At 39.1% G+C, this 22,592-nt stretch overlaps 1 protein-coding gene across 2 annotated transcripts; it reads right to left on the reverse strand.

The window, feature by feature from the left end:
• Positions 1–1,062: 1,062 nt before the first annotated feature.
• LOC125239944 (zinc finger protein 660-like) lies at positions 1,063–22,298 on the reverse strand. 2 transcript variants are annotated; one of them, XM_048147726.1, is made up of 6 exons: positions 21,828–22,298; positions 20,654–20,877; positions 8,389–8,626; positions 3,919–4,060; positions 2,531–2,711; positions 1,063–1,264 (listed from the first exon to the last, which is right to left on the reverse strand). In XM_048147726.1, the coding sequence occupies exons 1-6, from the start codon at positions 21,975–21,977 to the stop codon at positions 1,078–1,080; spliced, it is 1,122 nt and encodes a 373-aa protein (XP_048003683.1). In that variant the 5' UTR covers positions 21,978–22,298; the 3' UTR covers positions 1,063–1,077. The 2 variants fall into 2 exon arrangements, with proteins under 2 accessions (XP_048003683.1, XP_048003685.1); XM_048147728.1 differs by lacking the exons at positions 1,063–1,264; positions 2,531–2,711; positions 3,919–4,060; positions 8,389–8,626 and adding an exon at positions 16,599–17,844.
• Positions 22,299–22,592: the final 294 nt, after the last annotated feature.

Raw genomic sequence — 22,592 nt, forward strand, 5'->3', positions numbered from 1 at the left:
CAACTTATATCAGCTTCACTACTCAGTGCAACCCCACTACCATCATATTACTCAGATCGTGCTAGTGAGTAAGATATTCCCTTGTCCACCTGGAGTAGGTCCTCGCCGACTAAGAAGTTGACCTGTTGCTTCTTCAAGTAGCAGGGGCCCATGTCTCGAAGCTACAAGTTACAATTTACAAGTGGTTGTCTGTCTAATATGACAAGTTGGAAAGAGACTTCCGCTTGTAACTTGTAGCATTCAGTTTCGAGAAATGGGTCCCAGGTCTCAGTAAAAAAACAACCTATATCGACTCGGCCACCAGTGGGCCTTGTCGTTTTTTTTTTCTTGTATGATATCTATTTCAGTTTATAACCTATATATGAGCTTCAGTACTCAGTGCAACCCCACTACCATAATATTACTCAGATCGTGCTAGTGAGTAAGATATTCCCTTGTCCACCTGGAGTAGGTCCTCGCCGACTAAGAAGTTGACCTTCTGGCGGCCCGGCCGCTGCGGGGGCACCGTGATGCTGTGCATCTTCTGAAGGTGCTTCTTCCAGTAGACCCGAGTAAAAACAATCTATATGAGTTTCTACTCAGTGCAACCCCACTACCATAATATTACTCAGATCGTGCTAGTGAGTAAGATATTCCCTTGTCCACCTGGAGTAGGTCCTCGCCGACTAAGAAGTTGACCTTCTGGCGGCCCGGCCGCTGCAGGGCACGGTGACGCTGTGCATCTTCTGAAGGTGCTTCTTCCAGTAGACCCGAGTAAAAACAATCTATATGAGTTTCTACTCAGTGCAACCCCACTACCATCATATTACTCAGATCGTGCTAGTGAGTAAGATATTCCCTTGTCCACCTGGAGTAGGTCCTCGCCGACTAAGAAGTTGACCTTCTGTAGCGGCCTCGGCTACGCAAGTGGTTGTCTGTCTAATATGACAAGGGGCACGCTTGTGATCAGTTTCGAGAAATGGGTGCATCTATTCGACTCGGCCACCAGTGGGCCTTGTCGTTTTTTTTTTTTCTTGTATGATATCCAGTAACCTATATATGAGCTTCAGTAGTCAGTGCAACCCCACTACCATAATATTACTCAGATCGTGCGAGTGAGTAAGATATTCCCTTGTCCACCTGGAGCAGGTCCTCGCCGACTAAGAAGTTGACCTTCTGGCGGCCCGGCCTCTGCGGGGGCACCGTGATGCTGTGCATCTTCTGAAGGTGCTTCTTCCAGTAACAGCGGCGAGTAAAGCAGGAGTGGCAGACTTCGCATTCGAACCTGGAACAGTTTCATGATTATTCCCTCTAGTCTTACCGCGTAGTTTTACCAGTTGAACGACTGGGAATTTTCTTCCTAATAGACTTACTGATAGTAAGGGCTAGGCAATAGGTAGGTTAGGTTTGTTAAGTACCTATAGACGCCCGAAGGGCAAACAATCTAGAAATAGGAGCCCCGGCGCCGCAGCGGGTCTCCGTCGAAACAGTTGTCGCGTCTGGTTTCGTACAAAAAAGCAAAGTCTTACAATCAGTAAGTCTATTGGGAAGAAAATTCCCAATGGTTCAACTGGTAGAACTTCGCGGTAAGACTACAGGGAATAGGTCTTCACTTCATGATGCTATTAGGTTTTGTCAGCGGCTTCGCTGACGTTGAATTCGAAAATTGCGTCAAATCGTCGCTCCGTCGTGCCGTGAAAGACGGACAAACGGACGGAGGAATAAGGATTAGCTCCCTTGTTCCACGGTAGAACCAAGTTTGAAAACTGGTTTTGTATGAGGAAAAATAATTCTTCTTAGCTAACTGGGTCATGAAATAGGATTTTTTTTCTTCGTAGAAAACCATTATTTTTTGCAGTTTTCTACGAAGAATATTTTTTCTTCTTTGCTTACCCGGTTATGAAATAGATTTTTTTTCCTCGTAGAAAACCATTATTGTATGCAGTTTTCTACGAAGATTTTTTTTTTACTTAGCTTTTACCCGATTATGAAATGGGTTTATTTTTTCTCATAGAAGCATATAAGTAATAGAGAATTTCATAAAGAAAAAAATTCGTAGAAAACTGCATACAATAATGGTCTCCTATGAGAAAAAAAAATCCCAGTTAACACCTGGTAAGCTGAAAAGAAAAAAATCTTCATAGAAAACTGCAATAAATAAAGGTTTACTACTAGGAAGAAAAATGCCATTTCATGACCCAGTTAGCTAAGAAGAATTATTTTTCCTCATACACAATCAGTTATCAAACTTGGTTATCTACGAGGAACAAGGGGATTAGCCAAATGCATTCAGGGCCGTCGCGAGGCAATGTGTTCTCGTGGTAAACTCCCAATGTGTTGCCTCGGCCGAGGCACGTCTACATAGCAAGTAATGTCGATGAATGTGAATGTAAGGTCAGGCTCCACACTTTTTTTCATTACGTTTTATAAATTAAATGGCCAATATCTCAAAAACCACCCCTTTTAATTTTGGCGTTGGTTTAAGACACCCTGTATACATATTGTGTTATGAAAATTACACAGTAAATAAAAATCATTTTTTTGAATTTACCGTTTAACATCGTTGTGGCTGTCCATATGTCTCCTAAGCTTCGTCTTGTCGAAGAACCGCCGTTGGCACTGACCGCACTGGTGCGGGCGCGCGCGGTCGTGCAGGCGACGCACATGTGACACCAGGTTTGAGGATGTGTGGAACGTTCGCGCGCATTGCGTGCATTGGTATTGCTTCACGCCTGAGGAAGAAAGACGAGTAGAGCAAGATTAAGGGCCAGTTGCATCAACCACATTTGACAGACGGTTCCCCTTTGGTTTGGCATAATTCTACAATCGAGAATTAATTTTGGCATAATCTATATTGGCATAATTCACCTTTCGCATAATCTTTTATGGCATAGTATAGTTACGCATAATTTGTCTAGGCATATTTTTGTTTGTCCTAATATATTTCATGCATAAAGGTTATTAGCCGAATGGTTTTTATGCATAAACAATTTCTGCATAACATGGTTTAGTCGAAATTTACCACGCAGAATTTTTATCATAGGTAATACTACTTATGGTAATGTTGCAGTTCTAACCTAACCAAACCGACTCTCTTGACAGCATTTAGTATGGGTGGATATTCTGATTTTAAGAAATATGCCAAATACAATTATGCGAATTAATTTTATTCATAAAAATAATCGGACAACACAACACAGAAAACAAACAGACGTGCGAACTTATTTTCGGACAAAGTAATATTCGTATTATTTTAGATTATGACAAATAAGTTTCCTGCCAAATTAGCATTAGGCGAAAATCGATTATGCGAAGTCTGTTATGCGAAAATCGCTTCGGACAATTAAAGTTATGCCAAATACAGGGAACCCTTGACAGACACATAATCGTCACGCATCAGACGACTATGGAACTTCCCATAAATTAAAATTTAACGAACGATTTAACGGTGACAGACAGTGATGCAACTGGCCCTAAGAGTTCCAGAACTCCCATAAAATTTTCATTACGGCTAAGACCATTAAAAACTCTGTATAAGGGTCACATGCACCATCGAAAATGGCTTCATAAAGGCTTTAAAAACGCTTTCATAAAGGTTTCGTTCGATTAACCGGTTTAGAACAAAATAAACCGGTTTATTCCGCAGCATGGATAGGTAATACTGTTCTGACCAAACAAAAAAAACGCTGCGTGAACGTAGGTATTTACGCGGCGCGGCGCCGGTGCGTTTCGCCACTCGTCGAAAAAACCGGTTTATTTCGGTTAAAATAAAGTTCTCATAACGGTCGCGTTCTTTACAAAGTTCGGAGTAAAATCGAAACAAACCGGTTTTAACCGGTAAAAAATAAACCGGTTCCGAGCCTTGTTAGTATGGTAATTTAGATTGACACGTGAGTAAAAGGGGGGAGGCGCGTGCCTATAGGGGGGGTTAGTACTCACCGGCATGTATACGCAGGTGTTTGACCAGGTCGTGTCGGTGCCAGGTCTTGTAGTCACAGTGAGCGCAGTGGTGGAGGGGGGGTAAATGTGATCGCACGTGGGTGTAATGCGAGCCGCGGTGGGCAAACACTTTGCCGCATATCTGTAAAGAAAAGCTGGATATGTAAAATGTTACTACGTAGTGCAAAATGTTTTTTCCTTCTTATTTTGACAGAATCACACACGATCATGCATTTATTTATTTTCCCCTCACTAGCTCGGAAACACGTGTTTTGTCCTTTAATACCAGCGGGTAAAAACGCATTTTATCCACTAGTGGGTAAAATAATTTGACCTTGAATAAAGTCAAATTAACTGCTTTAAAATTGATAAAAGTAGGTGAATCTAGTAATAAAGATGATTTACCACCTGTGAAACTACTGGAAGCAATGATAAACGCATTTTTTGCGTTGTAGTTTCCTCGCTGTAGTGAGGGGAAAAGTTTTGTGTTACACTCGGGGGCAAATGTATTTTACTTCTCGTGTGTTAACAAACTCGCAAGCTCAGGATTCTATTCTCGAACCACTCGCTTCGCTCGTGGTTCAACTATAGAATCCCTTCACTTGCTCGTTTTTCAATTCCACACTCGGCGTTAAAATATAACTTTGCCCCCTTGTATAACAAATAACTATTATTTATTTTTCCGGTCCCAGGTTCGAATCCCGGTAAGGGCATTTATTTGTCACAGATATTTGTTCCTGGGTCATGGATGTTTTCTATGTATACAGCGCGTAAACGTAATAAGGGCGATAAATGAAACCAGGCATATATGTAATTCAATATTGTTATCATTAATTAAGAGGTGTTTGTGAGTTACTCTTAATTCTCACCTCATAGAGAATTTTTGAAAAAATTCCCAGCAGCAATGTACTGTAAACGTGGTTGCGATGACAATCAATGACAACTGTCAACGAGCGTTTAACGTGAGTGTGTTTGCATTACGTTGCGGGCCGAATTAATTTGTATGGATAAAAAAAATATTTCAATTTTAAGTAAAAGTTATCCAATTCCATTGTTTATGTCCTATACTCACCACCCTTAAGAGGTTCGCCCGTATTAGGTTTACACCCTGTATAAGTATTTGTATATTATGTATATCGTTGTCTGAGTACCTGCAACACAAGCCTTCTTGAGCTTACCATGGGGCTCAGTCAATCTGTGTATGAATGTCCTATAATATTTATTTATTTATTTATCTATTTCTTACTACATTTGTATTCGAAATCCGCAAAATATGTGATACGCACACACTTATGACTCTACAAGTAAGTTCTACCTTCCTGCATATCCAGTAGAAAAAGCTGGTTAGTGGTGGTTTTGATTAAAATAATTAGGTCTGTGTCTGTAAATGCCCATACCGGGATTCGAACCCAGGACCGTCGGCTTAGCAGACAAGGTCATACAGTAGACCATACTGCCAAACTGGAATGAACTGTCGCCTGCGGTATTTTCAGACCGATACAACCTTCAGTGCTTCAAGAGGACACCCATTTTAAAGGCCGGCAACACATCTCCAACACTTAGTGTTTCGGGTGTTTATGGGCGGCAGTGATCGCTTACCATCAGAAGACCTGTCTGCTCGTTTGGATCCTATTTCATAAAAAGGGACTCCAGGCACTATTTTTAACCCCCGACGCAAAAACGACGGGGTGTTATAAGTTTGACGAGTCTGTCTGTCTGTGACATCGCAGCTCCCGAACGGTTGAACCGATTTGAATTTAGTTTTTTTGTCTGAAAGCTGAGTTAGTCGGGAGTGTTCTTAGCCATGTTTCATAAAAATCGGTCTACTATGTCGCAGTCAGGGTTCAAAATTTTAATTTTTTATCATCGCACCGCTCGCCATCGACAGGTCGCTCATCCACCTTGCAGCCTAAATGGTCGCGCACCGTGCGGTTTCAGAGGAATTTCCTACCGCGGACGGCGCGGACGCTTCGGCTGTGGAATGAGTTCCCTGCCGAGGTATCCCCAATGAACTACAGTAAAGGAGTGTACAAGTTTCTAATGCGTCGGCAACGAGCATGTGACACCCCTTAAGTTGTTACTATAGATTTCGCCTCACCTCGCACATCCAAGGGTCTTCCGGATGCTTCGCCAGCCTGTGAGTGTCGCTCTCCTCTTTCGAGTCGAACTTGATCTCGCAAGCGACACACCACAGCCGCCTGAACTTGAACTTCTTAGGTCTTCGTCCGACTGTTTTCTTGTATGTCCGCTTGCATTGCTTGAAGTCGAATTCAATAGGTGGAACAGGATCTGTAAATGCCTATACCGGGATTCGAACCCAGGACCGTCGGATTAGCAGGTCAGGAAGTCCACTTTTCATCATCGCGCCGCTCGCCATCGACAGGCCTCATCCACCTTGCAACCTAAATGGTCGCGCACCGTGCGGTTTCAGAGGAATTTCCTCCCGCGGACGCTTCGGCTGTGGAATGAGTTCCCTGCCGAGGTATTCCCGATGAACTACAGCAAAGGAGTGTACCTACAAGTTTCTAATGGGTCGGCAACGAGCATGTGACACCCCTTGAGTTGTTACTATAGATTTCGCCTCACCTCGCACATCCAAGGGTCTTCCGGATGCTTCGCCAACCTGTGAGCGTCGCTCTCCTCCTTCGAGTCAAACTTGATCTCGCAAGCGACACACCACAGACGCCAGAACTTGAACTTCTTAGGTCTTCGTCCGACTGTTTTCTTGTATGTCCGCTTGTATTGCTTGATGTCGAATTCAATAGGTGGAACAGGATCTGTAAATGCCTATACCGGGATTCGAACCCAGGACCGTCGGATTAGCAAAAAAAAAAAAAAAATCAAAAATCAAAATAATTTATTCAGCAAATAGGCCACAGGGGCACTTTTACACGTCACATGTACATAGGTATTTAAAAAAATATTTAAAATTGAGTTGAAATTACAATTGATACTATTATATACTAATTCTAAGTTCTAACTAAAGTTAACTCTATACAATTAATTAGAGATGTAGAAGGTCTCTAAATGTCGAATTACAACCAAGAACTACACTAAATTTTAATATAAAAAGTACAAATACAAAAAAAAAAAAAGTCTAAAATTACTTTAGAGGTGCAAATGATTCTAAATGTCACAACTAAAAATAAAATGTATATCTACTTAATCTAATTCTCCTTAGAGATGTATATGGTCTCCATGAGTCAAAATCATATATTTAAAATATTCACTAAAAGAAAGGAAACAAACGACAACCGAACAAAGTGTCCTAATTTAATAAAAATTAGAATTAAAGTTACTAAGTTATAACAGCCCCAGTAAGCTTAAACAGACCGGTCTTCACAGACGGCACCCGTTCACGAGTATGACGCGTATCTCAGCCATCGCCTCCCTCAACCTTTATTCGGGCAGGTCAGGAAGTCCACTTTTCATCATCGCACCGCTCGCCATCGACAGGTCGCTCATCCACCTTGCAACCTAAATGGTCGCGCACCGTGCGGTTTCAGAGGAATTTCCTCCCGCGGACGCTTCGGCTGTGGAATGAGTTCCCTGCCGAGGTATTCCCGATGAACTACTGTAAAGGAGTGTTACTGACCTACAAGTTTCTAATGGGTCTGCAACGCGCATGTGACACCCCTTGAGTTGTTACTATAGATTTCGCCTCACCTCGCACATCCAAGGGTCTTCCGGATGCTTCGCCAACCTGTGAGCGTCGCTCTCCTCCTTCGAGTCAAACTTGATCTCGCAAGCGACACACCACAGACGCCAGAACTTGAACTTCTTAGGTCTTCGTCCGACTGTTTTCTTGTATGTCCGCTTGTATTGCTTGATGTCGAATTCAATAGGTGGAACAGGATCTGTAAATGCCTATACCGGGATTCGAACCCAGGACCGTCGGATTAGCAGGTCAGGAAGTCCACTTTTCATCATCGCACCGCTCGCCATCGACAGGTCGCTCATCCACCTTGCAACCTAAATGGTCGCGCACCGTGCGGTTTCAGAGGAATTTCCTCCCGCGGACGCTTCGGAGGTATTCCCGATGAACTACAGTAAAGGACCTACAAATTTCTAATGGGTCGGCAGCGCGCATGTGACACCCCTTGAGTTAGTTACTTTGGATTTCGCCTCACCTCGCACATCCAAGGGTCTTCCGGGTGCTTCGCCAGCCTGTGAGCGTCGCTCTCCTCCTTCGAGTCGAACTTGATCTCGCAAGCGACGCACCACAGACGCCTGAACTTGAACTTCTTAGGTCTTCGACCGACTGTTTTCATCCACCTTGCAACCTAAATGGTCGCGCACCGTGCGGTTTCAGAAGAATTTCCTCCCGCGGGCGGACGCTTCGGCTGTGGAATGAGTTCCTGCCGAGGTATTCCCGATGAACTACTGTAAAGGAGTGTACCTACAAGTTTATAATGGGTCGGCAACGAGCATGTGACACCCCTTAAGTTGTTACTATAGATTTCGCCTCACCTCGCACATCCAAGGGTCTTCCGGATGCTTCGCCAGCCTGTGAGCGTCGCTCTCCTCCTTCGAGTCAAACTTGATCTCGCAAGCGACACACCACAGCCGCCTGAACTTGAACTTCTTAGGTCTTCGACCGACTGTTTTCTTGTATGTCCGCTTGCTGGGCTTGATTTCCGGTTCGCTGGGTGGGTCTGGATCTGGGTCAAAATCTGGGGCTGGGTCTGGGTCTAATTCTGGATCCGGACTGCAAGTGAAGAGATTTCTTATATTGCATATTGAGAGTCAGAGTATGGTACGCCAAATTCTGGCTGATTGTAATGTTACAAAATATAGGTCCAGAAATATATTACTACGCGCCACGTATCATGTGTAACACGTAGTGTTGTGAATTTAAGCTTCGAGATCGAGACGTAAACTACCAAACTCGAGTCGCGACTTCTGATTCTTGAAGCCTCGAACCTTAAAGCCTCGACCATAATTATAAGCCTCAACTTATTAAGTTCGCGTTTACGAGCACAGAAGCCTCGAGTCTTTAGGCCTCAAGCTTTAAAGCTTCCTAAGCTTTGAAGGTTTAAGTCTATGGATGGTTTTAGTGTCACGGACGGATGTTGTCGTCCGCGCGGACCCCTCCGCGTCGAAAAGCTCCCTGAAAAACATTAGTCCAGTGCGCGGATCGCTCCGTTGGACGGTCCACGTGACACTAAAACCAGCCTATAAGGTTTGTAACTTAAGTCTTTATAGTTTTTAAGCCTGAGGTCGACAGAAGTAAAAAACAGGCCAAGAGCGAGATGAACTCGCCCACTGCGGATTTTGTACTTTTTAGTATCCTGGTGCCGTAGCCGAATCGCATTTATGCGACGCGAAACGAAAACGAATCGACGAGCGTTTCGTTTCGCGAGCGTTTGTGCCATTTGGCTACGTACCCTGATATACATGAGATACAACTCATACAACCTGGTGACGTGACCGGATGGATGAACATCGGAGTCTTAGTAATAAAGTCGCGTTTTTACACTTTGTGTACGGAGCCCTAAAAACTACCACACCGGACACCGTCAAATTAAGGGTTTATAAATAAACACATAATAAGGTACAGAGGGGCAAATCTCGACTGGGGGGCCAATTCAACTGGTCAATTTTTTCCATGTTTTACAATGTTTGCATTATTAAAGTGTCCACCGATTATATATAATAGGCTTGTTCAGTGGATACATGTAGAACTCAACATCATAGTCTAATAGTGGGAAAAATAGATCAGTCACAATTGCCTCCCAGTCGAGATTTGCCTATAACGCTCGTTGTTTGAGCTCTTAACGCTTGACTCAGGCCTTCGAGGTTCGGGAGCTTAAGCTCTCTATGCAGCCCGAGTCAACCTCCTGCCTGCGCGTATTTTTATTTGGAACTATATTTTTACCCCATACATACCGCCGGTTTATGTCCTATGGGTAGGCCAAATGTAGGCACAAGGGTAAAGGCTTACTCTTAAGAGCTCATAAAAAGCTTAACCGCCTTATTCATAAACGTACTCTAAAGTTATCAAGCCGATAAAGTTCGTTTGTCCTGATCTATCACACCAATACGTCGGAAAGGGACAAACGAACTTTATCGGCTTGATAACTTTAAAATACGTTTATGAATAAGGGGGTAAGTCGTTAGGTTCTGAAGCGTTTTTGAGGTCTAACCTTTGACGCTTGAGTCTTCAAAGCTTGAACCTTCAAGGTTTGCAAGTCTAAAAAAAGGTTTAAAAGTCTTCAAGGCTAGTCTTTTAACAACACTTTGATATAGTCAAGTTGTGAAATCCTTTGGTTCTGTTAATCTGTTCTGTAGGTGAAAAACATAAGAAAGTCACTTGTTGTATGTGTGAGTGACGTGTTCGAATAGAGAAAAAATTAAAAAAAATTTAAAAAAATTACAAAAAAATTAAAAATTGTTTATTCAGTTTCAGTAATCTTTTACAATGTACAAAGGTCGGTGTCTCTTTTTAAGGTATCAAATACCTGTGTTAAGAGGCACCGCTCTTCCTTAGTTGGTTATAGATATATTAGTAACAATAGGTATAGAATTTATTACAAAACTTTATAGCATAATAAGAAATAGATAGAATTAACAACTTTAGTTAACAACAAAAAGTTACTTCCTTAGTTTAAGCTTAAAACAGTAGGTACAATGAGAAAAATGAACATAAAAATTGAACATAAAATTATATATGCAGTGTGTGTGTGTGGCTGTGTGTGTGTGTGTGTGTGTGTGTGGTGCGTGCGTGCGTGCGTGCGTGTGTGTGTGTGTGTGTGTGCAAGAGAACAGGTATTTAAAATTACTAACACAAACAAAACAAACGCTCCTTTTTGCTGTGTACTTATACTTAACACAGCAAGGGGGAGTGTACAAGTTTCTAATGGGGTGGCAACGCGCATGTGACACTCTTTGAGTTGCAGGCGTTCATAGGTTACGGTGACCGCTTTCCATCAGGCGGACCGTATGCTTGTTTGCCACCGACGTAGTATATAAAAAAAAACGCCTATTCGAACACATCACTCACACATACAACAGGTGACTTTCTTAAGTTTTCACCTATAAAGTGCTTTATTTTTTGTCTGGCAAAGGCATGACATTCACCTCTCATTGTTCACTAGCCTAACCGAAGTGAGGATCGTTTATGCTCCGTGGCAAATGAAACTTAACTGGATCTGTTGCACCGATACGAAAGAGCGATAGAGACCACTATAATACGCCACCACAGTATGATAAAGAGTACTATCGTACCGTATAGCCACTCCCGCTTCCTGCTAAAAGTGCCGCCCACCCGCTCTCGGTTATCTCACAGTTAGTGATGTCAAGAACGCGACCAGTCGACCAAAAAACTTATCTTGAAACATTTACGAAAGTTTCATGGTACGCGTTTAAATTTATGAAACGAGATTAAACAATTGTGTACAAAGTATGGAACGCGCCTTTTCATTACATGTGAAAATTTGATTTCAGATTCAGATTCAGATTCAATAGTTTATTCATGGTAAAACATAAATTATTTACACGAGCTTAATTGCGTAGGAACGCGCCTCTTACATAAAAAAATCGCCATTTTCCGAGGTGTGACGCCACGGAACGAGGACGATTATCATCACTTCGGTAAGGTTGGCTATAGGTACATTTTTTCACCTTATTACAATTTGAAAAAGGGCAGCTCTTTTTCAGAATTTCAGAAATTGGGACCCAAGATTAGTGACAGTTGTTAACAAAATTAACTCGATGTCAGTTTTGTGACGACAATTAAGAATAAAATTTGTCTAAAAACCAACTTTTTTCATGTTCTAAATGTAGATTCTTGCTTATAGTTTACGTAATTAACACAAAAGCAACATTTTTATTGAAATTTAATGTTTAATTGTCGTCACAAAACTGACATCGAGTTAATTTTTGTTAATCACTAATTTTAGATCCCAATTTTTGAAAATGCCCTTATTATATAAATTTAAAAGGGATGGATAATCTACCTAGGGCACGAAATACTGCTTACTTTTGCTCCCAGCAGGAAAATGGAAAAATTCACAACTCCGGCAGGACTCAAACCTGCGACCTATGGCTGTTAATGCTGGAGGTGTGAATTTTTCCATTTTTCCTTTAATTTAAAAATATATCGCTCGTAGACGTTTCTGCACGAAAAAAATAAAACTAAAGACAGAGGATAAGGTAAACAACAAATCAGAATTAGAATATAATTTAATAAATATTTACATTCATTTACATTCATTACAATAGTCAAGTCAATATGACACAATTAACTGTTAGTCATATCGATGGAGTGATCTAACATTTAGATGAATTGAAGATATATTATATAAACAAAGTCAATTATACATATAGGAAGATTTTATTAATACATGTATCATACACATAGATATGTTATATTATTGGGTATAGAGACCTTATTATCGATGGCGCTTACGTCCCGTGGCGTCATACCTCTTTGTACCTACACGAACATCGCTTATAATGCCGTAAAGGCGCCATCGATAATGTCCCTTTACCCAGATAATTCATACTAATATCAAGGACGATTATAAAGGACCAGCAGAGTCCATACTAAACACCGTACCCCGTTGGCAGCCGTAAATAAATCTTATTGGTAGTTGTCGAAAACCCGCTTTATCCATAAAGTGTTGGCGCGACGTCAAGTGGGTGATAGGCGTACGAGCAAGTACGCGTTGGATGGTCGACTACTATGCGCGGCGGTTTTTACGCGTACTTAGACCGTTTTCACATTATCCGATCCGATATCGGATGTCGGAAGGATTTCAATAGAAACAATCCAAGATGGCGCCTGTAATGTATGGATTATCGGTCCGATATCCGATATCGGATCGGATAATGTGAAAACGCACTTACGGTGACACATAATCGAAAAAGGTCGTCGAGCCATAAGTACGCATACTTGCTCGTATCGTACGTCTATCGCCCACTTCAGACTGCGTTTCGATCGGCGTTTAGCGTCAATGATTATCAGCTCGGCTTCATGGCTTTACGAACCTTAAGCTCGGACCATCGAATATGAAACTTATAAACTTCTTTGTACACAAGGATATAAAGAAGTTTATAACCAGGTGCTCCATGAAACCATTGCACCAATCTGTCGCCAGCACCGCTACACTTCAACGGCCAAGTCACGTCAAGTATAAAATTATAAATGGGAAAGTGTGTGTGTCTGTTTGTTTGTCCATCTTTCACGGCAAAACGGAGCGACGTATTGACGTGATTTTTTAAGTGGAGATAGTTGAAGGGATGGAAAGTGACATAGGCTACTTTTTGTCTCTTTTTATATCCCCCACTTCCTTATAATGGAGGATGGAAGTTTGTGGAGAGATTTTCGAATTTAACGCGATCGAAGCCGCGGGCAAAGGCTAGTTAACTATAATAATAAAGAAATCGCAGTAAGGAACTTTATGTAGATTTCATTACTTTTTAGAGATAAACAAGCAGCTCCATCGAGACGGCTATTTTTTACAGAATGTTTTTGGTGGGATATACATAGGCATAGGTATATAACACTAACAAGGTATCTATTGTCTTAGTCCGTTTTCACATTATCCGATCCGATATCGGATGTCGGAAGGATTTCATTGGAAAAAATCCAAGATAGCGCCTGTAATGTATGGGGTATCAGTCCTACATCCGATATCGGATCGGATAATGTGAAAACGCATTAAATTTAGTCTCATTAATTATTAATTATGTCAGAGTTTAGGTTTATACGAGTACCAAACGAGTAGTATACGAGTAGAAAATATATTACCAAAACAATACAAACTATCATTAATTTATTATAAAAACGTAATCCAAAGTGCCACACCTAGTCGGCCAGTGCATGGCCTACGCTGCCGATGGTCAGGGTGCTCGGAGTGACATACAAGAAACGATGAACAATTGAGATGCATGGGCGCAGTCGAAACCAGCTCGCCCCTTCAGCCGTGTCCCGTTGAAAATCGGAAAGATTCTTTTCCTTAGCACATTTAATGTTTACAAATTGGATTCGCCTTCTGTCACCTAAACTGGTAAATTTATGTATGAGGTCATTGGTCATACAATTATTAATTTATACCGTTATTAATTCTGTATCTCTACTCGCATTGCTACTGCGATTCTAAAATATTTAATATCCATATTATGAATATTCAATAAATCATACAATGACATTTGTGATGTGACATGGATGTCAGATGTAACATCTGTTGGCACCAAGAATCTTATATACCATGGATATTGCGTGCCGAACATTACGTTGAAGCCAGAAAATTTGACCTTGAATTACGTCACGCCGGTCTTGCATCTCTTTCTTTAGGGTGTCCATGATTAAGCATACATTAGGGATATCCCGCGGAATTTGACGTATTACGTTTATACGACTGATTAATTTTGTAACTTATTAAATTCAAATCCGATCAATCGTTTTATCACGAAAGTGAACATCCATCCTCACAAACTCAAAAAGTAAGGTACATTAGGGCAATTCCGAAAGTCGTCTAATTAGGAAAGTCGCATAGAAATCACCATTATTTCCGTCATATCAAGATTCCCCTTTCGGAATTATCTGAACATTTCTGTCATTCGGAATTACTCTAATGCACCTTACTAATTTGTCAACCGCCAATAAGGTCCATTTCTACACCACTCTGCAGTTACTTTGCCTTACGCCACAAAATACGGTACAGTTTTTACCAGTGGTAAACTACTGGGATTTTTTTTTCAGAACCGTTCCAGAATAAGAGCGTGGTGAGTGTTGCAATACGAGGCTTAAAATATAACTTTTCTTTTACTAACTGACACCTGTATTTATTAAAAAATGTTTCAGTCACTTTAAACCATCACAACAATATTTTGGTAGAACTACTGGGAAAACTAATTTAACTAGTCAACTACCAAACCAGGTGGTTTGGTAGTTAACAATGTGGGAAAAATCCCCGTAGTTAGGGCTGGTAAAACTTGGTGGTAACTAGTGGGAATAGTCCCAGAAATATAAGGGAAGTATTTCGTCACTACTTTTCAAAAATCTCGTATCTCATGCTTCTCCTCAAAGTTAAAACACAGTAAGTCTATATGCATTCCATACATACTACTACATTTTCTTTTAATTGACAGAAGAAGATACAAGTTTTTTTCAAAGTAATAATTTTTTCATTGGGGAAATAATGAAATACTAGGACGTTTTACAACAGTATCTTTATTTTTAAGCGCCGCCCGTGTTTTGTATGTTTATTCCACGATATCTCCGTCGTCACTGGACCGATTTTAAAAATTTCTTTCTTCCTTTCAGTGCCATAATCTTCAGGCTTAAAGTGCAAAGCTGCAAATTGTCGAACGCTCTGAAATCTTTCCCTTTATCGGCAAAATTGACAGCCAAAGCTGTCTCCTTGCTTCATCTTTTGGAACACTGAAATGTTTAATATTATTCATGTTAATTTGTAAAGACACGAACAATAAATTTGGTATTATATACTGTGATATGAATTATGAACATAGAAACCGTACCAAGTTGATAGATTTAGCTCCATGCATGAAAAAAGATTGGTCACCCTAGTCGTAAAACCACACATAGCATTATTTTTCTTTAAAGGTCATATTTATCGTTCTAAACCTATTCGCGGGAATTTTGATATCATTTGAGACAATGAAAACAATATAATGATTAGAACTAACCAAGATTACAAGCAAAATAGAAGAAAATTGATTACCAGTGAGGTTTATGAACATTTTAGTAAAATAAGTACTTACTTGTGAAATCTTATGTCGGATTTCGGTTTCCATTTACTTCCACAATGCTGCACTATGCAATACATTGCGCATAACTTAAGGAAACCGACGAAAAATGTTTATATCACAAAAGAAAACTCTGAATTGGTGAATTACTTTTGACAATTCTGACATATCGGGCATATTTCTTTATTATTAGTGTTCCCATAGTACGCAGGAGGTAAATACCGGAGAAATAAGGTTTTTGCTTGAGTGCTTTTTTGTATAATACAAAGAAAACTAAGTCAATTTGATTGAAGAATGTTTTATACGTTTCTTTTTAGTAACTAATCTGGCAATACATCACAGTGTCGGAAAGAGATAGAACATAGGAGTAAAGGTGAATGAACCTGGCTTCAACTTATTGGTCGGCACGCAATATCCATGGTATATAAGATTCTTGGTTGGCACAATGATTGCGTTTTGTTGAACGTATTTGAGCTCAACATATAGGTTTATTATCACTAAGTATAATATATTAATGAACAACGAAACGGATGTGACATTTTCCTAGTCCACCAACGTCATCTAGGCATTTTATTTGGCAATAATTAGACAACATGCGAACAAACTTAGCCAGCGAAGCGATCACAACTACGTCGAGGCCGACCAAAAAATATAATTTGTAAAAATTGTGTTTTGAGCCAATATTTTGATATTAAAATAAAGTTTTTTGATAGTTATTCATAGTATAATATAAAAACAAGTAAAAATATGTGTGAAAATATGTTTTTTTCCACTCCCGGGTTACGAAACAACGCCATCTAGTTTTAAAGCAAAAACTAAGCTTTTTTCAGGGGTACGCTTTTTTGTATGGGCTATATCAGTCTAGTATTAAATGGTCCTTGCTAATATTATAAATGGGAAAGTGTGTGTCTGTTTGTTCGACCGTCTTTCACGGCAAAACGGAGCGATGGATTGACGTGATTTTTTAAAGGGAGATAGTTGAATGGATGGAGAGTGACATATGCTACTTTTTGTCTCTTTCTAACGCGAGCGAAGCCGAAGGCAAAAGCTAGTATATTATTATAATACTAACTTTGAAACTATAATGTAATGCATGACCTCAATTAGACCTAACTCAATTAGAATCTAAATAATAATAGATTAACAGTTTTGTTTGTAAAATTCTATAAAAAATTACTGAAATAAACAGAAATAGACGCACTGAGAAAGGATTTTTCTAAATTCACCTTCTAAGGGGGTGAAATGGGGGTCCAAAGATTGAATTAGTTTAGCTAGTTAGGTATACATAGGGGCAGAAATACAAGAAACTTATGGTTGGTTATAAATGATTATAATTATATGTTACCTATGTTAGTATGTAAATATATGTGGTATTGCATTCTAAAGAGTCCTTAATTTCTGGTGTAATAAGGACGTTTTCATCTTAAATTTCAACTGAAATTCGTCCTTATTGCAAATGAACGACAAGGACTCTTCTGGCACAGAATATAATAATTGCGTCTTAGTTATCTGACAATAAATTATTCTTTATTTAATTTGATTAGTTAGACAACATTTGACATTTACTGTATACATCAATCTGTATTATTCATGGCCTGTTCACAAGCTTTTTCTAACCACCCTAGCACAGTCTTCTCCCCCACACTTAACGTATTCAAAAACATCTTCTTACATACCGGCCAGCACTCATTATTCACCTCCAAATTATACTTAATTGTCTTACTTCTCCTCGACTCTCCGTTAACCTTCTTACAGTTAGTAACATCAACTAGATCTACTATATATTGTTTTTTATCTGACCAATTTAAACCCCAGAATTTATTGAAGCAGTATTTTCTGTCTTTATCTTTGACTATATCGCATCGTCGCTTTGAGCTTTTTCTACATAAGCTTGAAGAACATGGCGGTCCCATTTTTCTTTCTTTTCTAGTTTCGAAGCCAACTTTTACGCCTTTTATACGTTTCTGACTTAAATACGCTCTACCGGATTCTCTAGCTTTCTTTTTTTTATTAGTTTCCCAGTTAGAAGCGTCTGCGGAGCCCTTTTTAGATCTCTTCTTTGGTGTTTTTTCTAAGACTGAGGCGCCAGGTATTCTGTCGGTTGAAGGTATACTTGGGGTGAAACTGTTCCCAATGTTGACGTACATAGTTTGATTGTTTTCTGTGTAGATATATTCGTGAGCTGTCTGGGGTGGTTTCCGATTTTTTGTTCTAAAAGAAAAATTGAAAACGTTTAAAATTTTAATCATCATGTAGGTAATTATAATTAAATATAATATAATATACAAAATTACAATGAAATGTACATCTAAAACCCTTTAACAGCCAAAGACGACATTTTGGTCACAGCTCAATATCAAATAACTTTCTCAATATGGACTAAGAGCCCAGAGCCCCCAGACCTTCCTCATTTTCTCAAGGATGAAATTTTGGGATAAAGTGGAGTTCGTATCGGCGTTTAATGTCTGCATATAGGCAACTTGACTGTACTTAAAATAAAGTATTTTATACCATCCACGAAATAAAGCATCAGATAATAATAAGAAAAACAGTGACAGGAGTTATTTTTAACTCCAATATATCCATACTAATATTATAAATGGGAAAGTGTGTGTGTCTGTTTGTTTGTCCGTCTTTCACGGCAAAACGGAGCGACGAATTGACGTGATTTTTTAAGTGGAGATAGTTGACGGGATGGAGAGTGGCATAGGCTATTTTTTGTGTCTTTCTAACGCTAGCGAAGCCGCTAGTATTTTATAAATTAGATAGAAATAAATAAAGTAAATCAGTTGACCGTGACGTCACTCAATTCGCAATCATATTAATTCCATATTAAAGCATAGTTAACATAGTATTGGCACGCGTTTAGCGACGAATAAAAAATATATTTAAAAATTAAAAAAACTGATAATCACATCTTAATTTTAATACGTTGATAACTTTATATTAGAAATTTGGTTGATGTAACTTTTTGCGTTTGTAAGTTATTGATGATGGACGTTGACCGGCGAAAATGCACTGTGAACAAATACGTGAAAAATCCCCTTGGTCTGGGTCAATGATTGCTAAATTGTTGAATTTCCAGAAAACTACTAGGCAATAATTATTGCCCAAATCATTATTTCATTAAAGGATAATTAAATAATAGTGGCAAAATACTCTCCTTGCGGTCCACACGGAATCAACAGACAAAAAAGATGGATGAAAATCTTGTTCAGAGGATGATGAATACTATTTTCAGAAAAGTCCGTAATTTTGTGCATAAACATACTGAATGATTGAAATATATGTGACACGCTATAAATTAATAAACGATCTTTTATATTCTGCAATAAAAAATATTGTTTACATTTTCTTTTCATTTAAAAATTAAATTCCTCCCATCGCGTACCTACCAATTCTAAATTAACTATGCTTTAGCAAGTCCTTCAAAATCGTTTTGACAGTTCTTAAAAAGAAGCTGATTTGAGCTAGGAGGAAAGTAGCCTATTACCTAGTTCGGCCCATCGGCCATTACCTCAAAGTTTCATCCTTGAGAATTTGAGGAAGGTCTGGCAGCAACGGTCAAGGTCTCTTAGTTAACAAGAGTGATATGAGTAGCGTACAAAGGTTTCATAAAATACAAATAACAAATCGGATGGAAACATGGACTTACCACTTAAAAATACGACTGGCAACTTCGCAAGATCGTATCTCTGCAAGTTATGCATTCGCATAAGCAACTTTAAGACACATGCAAATAGGTCTCAAAATTGTAACAAACGCAAAAGCTTAGTACGAGCTTGCGAGAGTTACCAGTCTGTATTATTCATTCCTCTTCAAGTTCACTTTTTTTTTAATTCATTTGATAATAATATTAAAATTAGACACCAATCTCTCCAATTTAAAAAATATTTTAACATAACTGCAGATATACGACCTTACGATAATAACAGATTTTTTTTAATTAAATAGGTATAGATTGTGGCATTAATTGGAAGGATGGAATTGACATGTAACAGGGTGTGCCCACGGAACGACAAATTTGCTCGGCGACTTTTTGTCGGTCACATCAAGTCTATGGGATAGTATGAAAGTGGACAGACCAGCAAGTGTGCGCACTCTCATACTAGCTCATAGACTAGATGTGAACGACAAAAAAGTCGCCGAGCAACTTTGTCGCCCGTGGGTGCGCACCCTAAGTCATTGTGAATCTGCTGTGTCCACACTGAGCGAGGCATGGTCGCAAGACAACTTCCTCGCGCGGTAAAAATGCTCTAAAGGCCGAGCAACCTGCCTCGACATGCCTCGCTATGTGTGGACATGGCTAATGACACAATCTACAGGAAAACTAAGTTTATGCAAGACACTACTGTATGTATAGTGATGAAAATATTTTTAACCCCCGACGCAAAAACGACGGAGGGTTATACTTTTGACGTGTCTGTCTGTCTGTGTGTGTCTGTCTCTGGCATCGTAGCTCCTGAACGGACGAATCAATTTAGATTTAGTTTTTTTTTGGCTGAAAGCTGAGTTAGTCGGGAGTGTTTTTAGCCATGTTTCATGAAAATTGGTCCACTATGTCGCGGTTGGGGGTTTTTTTCGAAATTTTAATGTTGTGGTTAGGTTATTCTCTTGGTAATTGTTTCAAAGGATGTTTACAATGCGAAGGTGCTGTACTCATGCGACAATTATATATGTCTTAACAAGTAATCAACAGTAAAGATAGCATTAAATATGTAAACATAATCAAATAAAGTATATATATTGTGAATATTGAATATTCTCCCAAGTTAATATATCCATATGTTTTTTGTTTTTATAGATTTTTGCTTTTTTATTGAGGAACGTACAACTTTATAAATCAGTCATGGATGGACTGTCAGCAGGACCAGCAATCAAAGGATGTGGGTTCATGTCTCACATGTCCCACGCTGGCCAGAGTCGATCACTGTTGATTTTTTCATTCCCAAGTCACAATTTTTTAAGTTTGAAGGACCTTATTTTGGAACAAACAGAACAAATAACAACAAAACCTCACCTATCTTCCTTCTCCTTCTTCATTTTAACCCTCCTACTCTTCCGTTCCTCCTTGACCCAATCATCGTCCCGCTCGACCTTCACGTCGGTGTTGACAAGCGTCTGAGCGTGCGGGTGGAGCGTGTGATGCGAGGACAGACAGGTGGATTTGAAGGAGTGGGCGATGGTGAGGTGCGTGAGGCAGGCCGGGCAGATGTGAGACGGGAGGGCTGGTTCGTTGAGTAACTGAAATAAGTATAGTTTTAAATACCAATGAACATGAAGTTTGTTATAATAAGATATGACGGGGTCAATTGCCAAACAGTGTATTGCCACTAAATTCATAAAATCACAATACAAAACAATCTTTTTTTAATGGAGAACCAAACAGTGCATTGCCGAAGCCAAAAATTCATAAAATCACAATACAAAACAATCTATTTGAGAGTTTTTTACTGGTCTATTTTGAGAATAGTATCCAATTTTATTATTTATTTATTATTATTTATTTTTTTTATCTTATTATTATTATTTATGAATGGGCTTACTCTTGTGTTTATTTTGACCACAGACTAGCAGGCAGGTATTAAAAGCTGGAAAGACTAGAGGCCTATGATGGAGTGAGCTCGCCCAGAAGATGCCTGTTCACCCTTGATTTGAAGGTTAAACATATCATAAAATATAATTATTATGGAAGACAATAGTGTTTTATATACTAACAAACAGTATAACTCTCTGGGTAATATCTGTAAAATAAATTACTTACTAAAGAAAAGAAAAGAAAAATAACTAACATTTTTCTAATTAGATAGAAAATTTTGATATAACAATCAGGAAAGGGAAAACTTAAGTCTTATTAGGATCCAATTAGTCAGGTATTGGCAATTCAAACATGTATATATTTAAAGGATGAATAATACCTGCCCGTGTGGTGACGGGTTAAGCATTTCACCACCCCCTTTCTTCCAGTGGGTGTCGTAGAAGGCGACTATGGGATATGGGTTAAATTGTGGCGTAGGCGAGAGGCTGGCAGCCTGTCACTGCAATGTCACAGTTTCGTTTTCTTTCAACCCCTTATTTGCCAAGAGTGGCACTGAAGTTTTAGTAGTTTCATGTGTTCTGCCTACCCTTTTATGGGATACAGGCGTGATTGTATGTGTGTATGAGTGATGTGAATAATAATTTGTTCTACTTACTCTTATGCCAGTACAATATTCTATTTGTTCAATGATACCAGTCCCTTCGACAAATAGGGCTTGCATGGATTCGCCTTGTGCTAAACATATTCTACAAGCCGTATCGTTTCTCAGAACATTTTCCATAGTTAATGCTAGGCTATTGTCCATTTTATCTTAGGAGTTAAGAATTAGTAGCTATTAAAGAGTAAATCATGAGTAATTATTTAAAAGCAATAAAAACATTGACAAATACGTGTTGAATTGAATGACATGTTGATATTGACAGTTAACCGGTGTTGTTAGTAAAAAAAAAGTTTTTTTTTAAACTCAGTTACATCTAATTCACACGATCCAACTTATTGTCCTATAAAATACTGCAAATGCTAAAGATTGCCGTTAGAAAAGAAAAGCAATATAGTAAGTGGTAGTAAATAGGTTGAATCGTCAAGTAACTTCACGACAAAAAATATGTATCTTATTTTCGCAAAAGTCGACCACACCTCAAACCACAAACTTGGCTTTGCTTCTCTGTCACACTTCAAAAGATCTACGTAAGTGCGACAGAGAGCAAACACTGCGTTTATATTCTGCCGTAAGCCCTCTGTTTCAGACAAACGAAAAACTAAGTAATTTTATTATGATTTTTTTGTGTTTTATAAGAATTTTTTCATACTTACATGCCTGTTTTTAATTTATTATTTGAATTACATGTCAGTATTGTCACTATTATATAATAATAATCAGTTAGTTGTCTATAATTACTCTTCTCGTTCCATACTTGTT

Source organism: Leguminivora glycinivorella, chromosome 26 (genome assembly GCF_023078275.1).
Source record: "Leguminivora glycinivorella isolate SPB_JAAS2020 chromosome 26, LegGlyc_1.1, whole genome shotgun sequence".
Classification (NCBI taxonomy): domain Eukaryota; kingdom Metazoa; phylum Arthropoda; class Insecta; order Lepidoptera; family Tortricidae; genus Leguminivora; species Leguminivora glycinivorella.